At 38.4% G+C, this 9,462-nt stretch overlaps 1 protein-coding gene across 1 annotated transcript in view; it reads right to left on the reverse strand.

Annotated features, from left to right (window-relative positions):
- Glipr1 (GLI pathogenesis related 1) overlaps positions 1-9,115 on the reverse strand; it is a 17,106-nt gene extending 7,991 nt beyond the window's left edge. Inside the window, exons 1-3 of the mRNA XM_005330433.5 lie at positions 8,652-9,115; positions 7,663-7,905; positions 1,263-1,375 (exon numbers count right to left, since the gene is read on the reverse strand). Of these exons, the coding sequence (XP_005330490.2) occupies positions 1,263-1,375; positions 7,663-7,905; positions 8,652-8,825 (530 nt within the window). The 5' untranslated portion in view covers positions 8,826-9,115. The remainder of the gene's footprint in view (positions 1-1,262; positions 1,376-7,662; positions 7,906-8,651) is intronic.
- Positions 9,116-9,462: the final 347 nt, after the last annotated feature.

The raw sequence follows: 9,462 nt of genomic DNA on the forward strand, positions 1-9,462 counted from the left end.
TACTTATAATGCGCCAGGGTGTGATGTTGCATGACTATAATTCCAGCTACTCAGGAGGCTGAGGCAGGAGGGTCACAAGTTCTAGGGCAGTTTCAGTAACTTGGTGAGCCCTAAGCAACTTAATGAGACTCTGACTCAAAATGAAAAATAAAAAAGAACTGGGGATGTGCCTCAGTGGTTAAGCAGCCCCTTGGGTTCAATCCCCAGTATAAATTGAAAATAGATGATGAAAAGTAATTTGGTAAAAGGTATTAAAAAGTTAAAAAGGGTCAAGTTACTAGTATTACTCCTAGGAATTGTAGGAACATAAAAGTGACTGAATATTTCTGACTATAGTTGTTCATCACAAAATACAGAACAATCTAAATTCTTCACTGAGATTAACTGTTTTATTAACTATCAAGAGCACAAACTGAGATAGACAGCCAGATCAGAGGCCAGCCAAAACATTTACTAACTGTAGGACAGGGCAGGTTACTCCCTTTGCTTATGCCTCAGTTTCCTCATCTGCAAAACAAGATAAAGGTGTAACTTTTTTTTTTACATTTCCTAAACTTTTAATGAAGATTAAATACATGTAAATTATTACTCAGAACAGTGCTTGGCATTATATAAAACATCAATGATTTTATAATTATTGAAATTGAGTTTCAGGTTTAAATTAAGTGACAAAGACATGGTATAATTTTAAGTAAAAAAAATACAAAACTTGTATTTACAGCATGGTAACAGTTTTTTACATATGTTTACAATACACAAATGTACATACCTATACATGTATCTGGGTATGTTATGTGTGTTTATTATGTTATGTGTTTATTTTAAGGTTATGGTAAGGTCACTTCCCACTTTTTGCAAAGGGTGAAAACATTTTTCATTTAAAAAACAGAACTACCAAAAGTATGAAGTTATATAAATTGAAGAACTTTAGTTCTTTTGTTTAGAAGATTCTATAAAATTTTCCAAATTTTTAATAAACTAATAAAAAATTGTCCCATCTTGTGTTATTACCATATCAGACTAGTTTGTGTCCTTGATAAACACTTGAGTCTTGCTGCTTTTAAAAATATGTGTATTTAAAAAGAGTATAGAAACACAGAAAAAAGTACCAGAATGTTAATGGAGTAGATCTCTGGGCAGAGTAATTAAGAGTTATATTAATTTTCTTCTCTATACTTTATTAACTAGATTTTCTAAAATGAAGATGAATACTTTTAAAATATAACATTAACTTTTAGAAAGAGGTTAATTCAGGCACTTACGCTGGTCCATAGTTGCATATAAAATGTGCTCCATTGGAAAGACTTTCAAAGCCAGAAACTCTAGGACAAAACTGTACTGCACAGCCAACCTTGTAACTGTCTGCCCAGACAACCTGAAAATAAATGAGGATATTAACACAGAGGAAAACAGTGAAATGAACGTTTGGGTATGATTAGGCCTTAAGCAACTTAATAAGACCCTGCCTCAAAATGAAAAATAAAAAGAGCTGGGGATGTGGCTCAGTGGTCAAACATGGTAAGCTATATTTGCTCTATTTAGTTAAAGTACTTACTACCAAGGAAGTTTCAGGTGCTCAAAATTCAGCTGGAAACAAGATCTATAATTACTGTCATCAGTGGTGATGGTGGTAGTCTGTGTGTATGTGTTTGAGAGAGAAATAAACATATAAACAAGATAATTTTGAGTTACTACAATGAAGAAATAAAACAGGGTTAACAATAAAGAGTGATCAGTGGGGAGAAAGGGGGCTGATTTAACAGGGGTGTTCAGAGAAGCCATTTCTGAATGGGAGGCATTTGAACTGGGACATGAACAATGAGGGTAGAACATAGAGGAGACCTCATCAATGAAGAAAGAGCATTCTGTGGAGCCCTGTCAGGAACAAAGACCCTGAGACAGTCTTTCCTTAATATATTTAAGGAAATATTAGACTGGCAGAATAAAGGCAAGTAGAGCCTGATCTACTGAGTGGGGGAGAGTCATAGACAATTAGCTCAAAGGCAGGGGAACCAACCGTGGAGATTCTTGTAGGTGAGTGACTGGTTTTTTTTTTTTTTTTTTTTTTTTTTATCATAGCAAGAACCCAGTAGCAATTAGGAAGTAAAGACACTGAAAAGAGCATGGTAGTAAGTACTTTAACAAAGAGGTAACTTTGGAGGCTATTTCAGTGTTACAAGAATGAAACATGGTAACTCACACTTGGGTGATGGCATTCCTGAGGACTGATCAAGTTCATGGCTCAGCTTAGAAGCATAGGTGGAAGGATTTGCTTTTATTATGGATGTGGGAAGCATTTTAGTTTGGGACCTAAGCAACATTTATTGAAATGTTTCAAACTAGAGAAGAAGCAAGGTGGGTAGGAGCATGGGCAACAGTTCTATTCAGGATATTTGCTGGACTTAACCATTTTCAGTTCAGTGAACAGCGTAAGGTTAGAGGTATAAAGACATGAGGCTAGATTACCTCACATAGGCAAAGAAATAGATTATGAAAAATTAAAGCAGAGCTTGGGACCAAGAAAAAGGCAAGAGCAGCAAATCAGATGCAAAAGTAGTCAGTGATGTGGAGGGAAATCAAGAGTGGAGACAGCTTCAGGGAGAGCAGCCTGTGCTGGGAAGTTGAATCCAGGCCCAAAAGAGCTCCGTATTTGGTTAATCAAAACTGTTGCATAATCTCGCACCAGCAGTGGGACTTTTCCCTTGCTTTTTGAATGAAGGAGTATACATTTTCAGTTTGCACCAGGCCCCACAAATTATGTAGCTTTACCTGACAAAGAGTGTTTGGTGTCATAGACGACTAAACAAAGTATTTAAAGAGTCAGTAGCTGAAGACAAGCCAACAATTAAATGCATTCCTTTTTACAGTGGTACTGATTTACATTTTAAATTATTTTTTTTACCATAGTTTGTTGAGTAATTTTGTGATAAGAATTGTGCTAAATATGGGGGTGTAATAGTGGAGGAGCTAGAGCCAGCAGGTGCTTTTGCAAAAATATAGAGGAAATCAGTCCTGCAACCATTACATAAGAGTGTTGACCATCGTGAAGGGATCTAAGGGCATATGTAGCATGGAGCCCTTTTCCAAGGAAGCAAGTTGGAGCTGGAGAGGGCAATACTTCATGTGAACCCAAAGAGGAAAAGATTCGTTCACAGAATTAAACCATGGCCAGGGTAACTGCAGAAAAAAATTTATTCCCTGGAAAAATAGTGAAAAGTGAGGGGAGAGGGGGGCTGCGGATGCAATATGAGTTCTCCCAGGGTTTACATGTGGCATTGGAGGTGAAGGAGTATTTAGGGACGTGATCATAGTACCAGTGAGGACAGCTGCTTTTTCAGACTGTCTTTTTCTCTTGGTTTGGCCACTGCAGAGGATCTGGAAAGGCATTTCCAACATCCCAGAGAAGAGGAGCAGGACCCTCTTTTAGAAAGGGATAGTCCCTTCTCTGTGGTCTAAATGGAGTATTTCCTGAGGAACATTTCTCTGCATATCACATTCCAAGGAATCCTCTACAAGGAACCCCAGCCGACAGAGGCATAGAAGTCGCTTAGGCTTCCATCTTACTGAGAGAATCTAGCTTTTGGAGTGGCTATTGTTCCCCAGGTTTGATTCTTAATCTTTTGCTTTTCAATTATTTTTGTTTTACTTTGAAATTTTCTTAATTTTTATTTATTGGATTTCAAGCTGATCTTGCATGGGATGATTTGCAGAATTTGGGGTTCATCTCAGAACTCTGGCATCAAAGTCACTGGAATTGTCCTTAAAATCTATTTGAACAAGTTCTTCCGGTGATTCTTCCACATGCTACCTGGGTTCAATGTGGTCTCTGTTCCTGGCTTTCACCTTAGCTTGTTATGTTTTATCTTTTGGTCTTTAAGTACTTCCTTCCATAGAGTCATTACATCTCAAGTATTTTTTAATGTTTATAACACTGTATCTTTAATGCTATTTTTGTCCAAAAGTGTACAAATTTTAGTTAGCATTTATTATATGTTTTACTTGGTATGTTAGTCAACTTTCTGTCCCTGTGACAAAAATACCTGAGAGAATAAGGAGGAAAGGCTTACAGTGGCTCATGGTTTCAAAGGTTTCAGTTCATGGACAGTTGACTGTTGCCTTTGAGCCTGTGACAACATAGTAAGTACATCATGAGAGGAGCATATAATAGCCAGAATGCAAAGAGAAAGAAAGGAAGCAGCCAAATCCCAATATTCTCTTCAAGGGCATACCTCTCAACGATCTAACTTCCTTCCGCTAGACCTCAATACTAAACATTTTACCCGTCTCCTGATACCGCCACAGGCAGTATTAACCTTTAACACACGGGAGACATTCAAGATCTGAATTCTAGCATTCTGCCCCTGGTCCCCAAAGACTCATGTCTGTCTCCTATTGCAAATTCATTTATTCCATCCCAAGAGTCACCAGAGTCCCAAATATTTTAGTATTGTTCAAAAAGTCCAAAGTTCCCTCTGAGAGTCAAAGCAAACAGCTATGAGTCCCTACAATAACACTAATAAAAAATGACACAGGATATACAATTCCATTCAAAAAGAGAGGATAAGTAAAAAAAAAAAATTAGACCAACACAAGATTTAAAACTAGCAGACAACATCAAATCCTATCATTCCCTGTCTAACATCTGGTGGACAGGGTGGTGTGATGTGAGCTCCGAACAATTTGGGCAGCCCCAGCCCTGCTATCTTGGGGTTGTAATATGGCCCACATGACCACCCTCACAGGTTGGCTTTACTTGCTGCCTCAGCTTCCCTCAGCAGGCATTCCTCGTTCCTGGCACCTCTAACTTCCTGGGGTCTCCATTGTGGTTTGGCTCACTCTCCCAGCTTCATGTATCATTCTGTAAGAGACTGCTTTCAGGGGCTTGCACACTTTCACACACTGCCTGGCCTACCGGGCTTTACTTTGAAATCTTGGTGGAAGCCTCTGTGACACCGTCTTGCATTCCGCATGTCTATATACTCACCATCACACTGACCACTCCAAGAACTGCTGCCAGCCTGGGTTGCACCAGACACACTTAAACCATGGCTCCAGTGTCCTGTGAGTGCCTTGATGACTGAACAAGGTAAAAAATTTTGGGAAAACAATTCCCTGAGTGGCCCTGTGTCAGCAGGGTGCCATGGGGCTATCTTCTCAAAGGAAAGTCTTTGAAATTATTTTATACTTTTTAGTACCTGACATCCTGTGATGGGTAGGATCTGCCTTTTCCAGAGATGCTCTCAGGTCATCTTTCCAAATGGCCCTGTGCAAAGCACTTGGCTTCTTTTTAATGGTGTTTTGACACTATTTTCTGTAGATAAAGATTGGAAGCTAATTTTGCCTGATCACAAAGTACAGTAAGGACAGTATATGCCCTGAGCAAGATGCTTTCAGAGTGTTTTTCCATATGAAATCCATCCAGAACCTAGGGATTCTATGCTTTCTAACAAGTTTTGCATCAGGGGAACCCATATGGGAGAGCCATATCTCTCTTTTTTTTTTTTCCTCTAACAATTTCTTCCCACCATCTTTACCCTTTCAATTCTCAGCATGGAGCCATCTGAATCATTATCAGAAGCATGATAATATCATAACAGCATAAGACCTGCCCGAGAAATTGTGAAATTTTCATTGTTGCATGAGAGTGTAAGAGTGTAAGAAAAATTTCAGGAGGGTGAATGTGTGAGGAAATCGAGATTAAAAACAAAAATAAGATGAATAGTGCCATCTAGTGGGAAGCTCTGGCACTATCAGACCCAAGTAATCTACACTGCCAAACTGTTCTCAAATTTTTCCAAAATGGACTGGCAGCAACAAAACATATGATTTGATTGATCTTCTATATTACCACACTAAAATTATTCCTTAATAATAGGCTGTCTCCAGTGAATATAAAGCTAAAGTGTTAAATTAACATGTCAAGAAATATTAAACCTTTTGTGGGGAGATAATTTATCTGAATTTATTCTTTTTATTCTGTATAACCAGCCAATATAGACCAAAATTTATAAATAGCTCAATTTTCAACAGAAGATGAGGATAAGTCAGGAGTTACTATATCCACTCAAGGTAAATTTCTAGCATGAATTTAAAATGGCAATTGAGTGATCTTGAATCTATCAGCAAGATTTCTCATAAAAATAAAAATGGACTCCTAATCAAGCTATCAGATCCTTTTCCAATATTACTCTGGGAAACTAGCCCATGGATGGATCTAACCTTTGTTCACTGCCTTCAAAGTACAAATCTCACTCCGGAGTCCTAGAAAACAGAGCCTAAGTCAACAATATGCTAACACATTTTTAGGGCATAATCTCAAGAAAAGTGGGAGGTAAAACATGTAGGGAATGAGACAGGGAAGGAGGGATACAGTCTGGATTGGTCCCTAGCCCTCAGGAGTTGGTCATATTTTGGAAGAGACATTATGTGTAAATGGTTGTGTTACAGTGCTTGGCTAATGTTGTTCACAGTTACTGACAAGGTACCAATGAGCGAAGAGGACAGAACAACTCTCCAGCCAAGGGTGGGGTGTGTGTGCAAGGCTTCATGTAGCAAGAAAAACAGAAGCTGGTTCATGAAGATTGAGTCAACTGAAAAGGAAAACAATTCCAGGCAAAATTAACAAGGTGTAGAAGGTATCTCTCATATAATGTGTATGAATGAGCCTGGTACTTCAGATGATTGACAAGTAGCTCAGCATGCAAAATATATAGAGGTTAGAATACAGTTAAATTGAGAACAGACTCCTAACCTCTGCATGCATATTCAAGTAAGGCATAATATCTATCATTACAGGGAGTCAAAATAAGAGAAGGAAACTTAAATTTATGCCACAGAGGCCTCAGATTTGAGAGATGGATCTTCCCAAATTAACTGAACTTATTTGTAAATTGTTGCTTTATATCTAGGTGGAAAAGAGAGGGCTAATATTTTAGACACAAAATAGCTATTAGAGCCCCTTCTAAATGATCTTAACCTCTTCTCATTAAGAGACCACCCTATTCTGCCCCTACTTGAAAAGAGGACTCTACTCATGGGGAGAGGCCCAGAGATCCCTGGGGTCTGGGAAGACAAAGCTATAGCAACCACTTTCATAGTGACTGTAGGGTTTAGTTCTCTACATTGAAGACCTAATTCAGTTCTCACCACAGACCCATAAAGGGATGATATCCAAACCAACAGGACCAGAGAGGTTAAGAAGTTACCTCTTCAATATCATTTAGCTAGTAAAAGTTCAGATTCAGATATCAGATGTTATAAGGTTTTAAATAATATAATGTTTGCAAGTTATCTCATACAGTACTAGTATTTAGTATTTTTCCAGATTGATGGTCCTCACATATCACTTTTGTCCATTTAACTAAACTTTTCAAGAATTATTTCCTCTGGTATTGGAGTCTATTTCATTTATTATTATCTTTGAACTAGGACTATTATGTCTACTCACACATATTTACGCGGCACTGGCCTTCTTTGTATTTCCTAATATCAGATTTCAGTTTTCTCCTCCTACTTGAAAAGATGGTTTCAAAAACACAAGGGGGCAGTGCTGGGGATGTGACTCAGTGGCAGAGTACTTGCCTAGCATGCCCTAGGCCCTGGGTTCAATCCTCAGCTCCACAAGCAAAACAAAACAAAGCAAAACCATCAGGCAATACTCACCTGAGTGTAATGACCACAGACTTTTGTGCATCTTCGGGTGTTGAAGTCATAGTCTTTAATTTCATTATACCAGTTTGAGATGGCTGAAGACTCCGAAAATAAGGATAGAGACCCAGTCCAGATATTTTCTCCCAGTGAAGTGAAGTTTGGGTGCATCTTGTTTGATTTCAGCTGTGGGTTATGTCTAAACTGACAAGATTTTGCCCACGCTTTTGCAATTTTGGCTAGTGCTGGATCCCAAGTCTGCAAAAGGAATTATTAAACAATATGGGAGTCAAGAATGGAATCTTCCACAACAATGTAAGTGGTGTGAGCCAGCAGGGATTTAAAAGGCACATGAAGTGTGATGCTATGTAGATCTTCCCTAAACACAGTCTTCTAGCAATAACTAGGGCTGAGGAAATAACGATAATCTGGTTTGATGGAATTTAGCATCTAAGCCAGGAAGACAGGCCAACGTTTCACCGAAGCATAATTATGTGTAAGATAGTATAAACTGTTTCACTGTCTATGCAATTTATTAGCCACAACACCCCTCATCTGAAGAAGCTCAGAAAAGCTACAAACCAGCTCAAAGTCACAGATCAGGGATTCAAACCCAGAATCAAAAATCCCATCCTTACCCTAGAATCCACATTGCCTTCCTGAGAAGGCAACAGAAAAAGTGAGCTTAGAGTCAAGAAAAAAGAAAAAACAGAAACCGAAAGAATCCTATTAACAAGGAAGAAAATAACCAAAAAAATAAAGAAGTCTCCCCAAGATGAGGAAGGAAAGGGCCCCAAAAGGGAACGACACTGCTCTTGTGGTGCTTGCTTTTGATGTGGTGAGTAAAGGGCTAAACTGCATTTTAATCACAGATTGTGAATTTACAGCACACACTAATCATAAGCAAAAAATCATCCAAGATTACCAAGAATATGTCCCCAAAGTTAATACCGGAGCTGTTTTTGATTGACTTATGCCACAAATACTGTTTTTTTTTTCCTTACCATGTATAGCATGTTCCTGGCTGTTGGAGTCACCTCTGATCGAAACTTGTTATGTATTCGAACACACTCTTTGATGAAATCTTCATTTTCAATATCTGGCAAGGTATTTACCTTATATGAATAACTATAGACAAAAGAAATCAGCCAGGTCATAGTAGCAAGAGTGACCCGCATGCTCAGTCCGTTGGACACAAAGCCGCAGGGAGCTAAATGCAGAGCCTGGGTTTCTGAGAGAATTCTCCTCTCTGTCTTCAGCTGCCGGCTTCACAAAGCATAGCTGACTTCAGCTTTGAGCAAACGGAAAACAGAACATGAGTTCATCACAAGTTTTAAGAAATGGGTTTCTCCATATATGGTTTGTAGCTGGTTTTGCAATCTTAACCCTTCATGTCAGTGGTTCTCGGTGACACAGCACCTATTCCAACAAGTATTCTTGCATAATTTTTTTGAGACTGCATCAGACTGTTCAGATTTTGTTCTGAGTTGGGAGGTATTTCCAAAGGAAATCCAAGAGTCTCCAGAAATAACAGTCTCCAATTTTTATGGGGGTTGTGGTAATTAAATAAAAACATATCTCTTGTTTCTGTGAATGACTTGCAATATATTTTTAAAAACCTTTAAGACTCATCTCAGCACAAAGTGGTGAGAATAGAATCTCTCTCTTATCTGAGTTTCCTTTATCATGATGCCTGAAACAGCAGACAGCACCAAACCCTATATATACTATGTTTTCTCCTATGCAGAAGTAACCATGGTAAAGTTTAATTTATAAATTAGGTTCAGTAAGAGATTAACAATAATAACTAATAAC

Source organism: Ictidomys tridecemlineatus, chromosome 6 (genome assembly GCF_052094955.1).
Source record: "Ictidomys tridecemlineatus isolate mIctTri1 chromosome 6, mIctTri1.hap1, whole genome shotgun sequence".
Taxonomy (NCBI): domain Eukaryota; kingdom Metazoa; phylum Chordata; class Mammalia; order Rodentia; family Sciuridae; genus Ictidomys; species Ictidomys tridecemlineatus.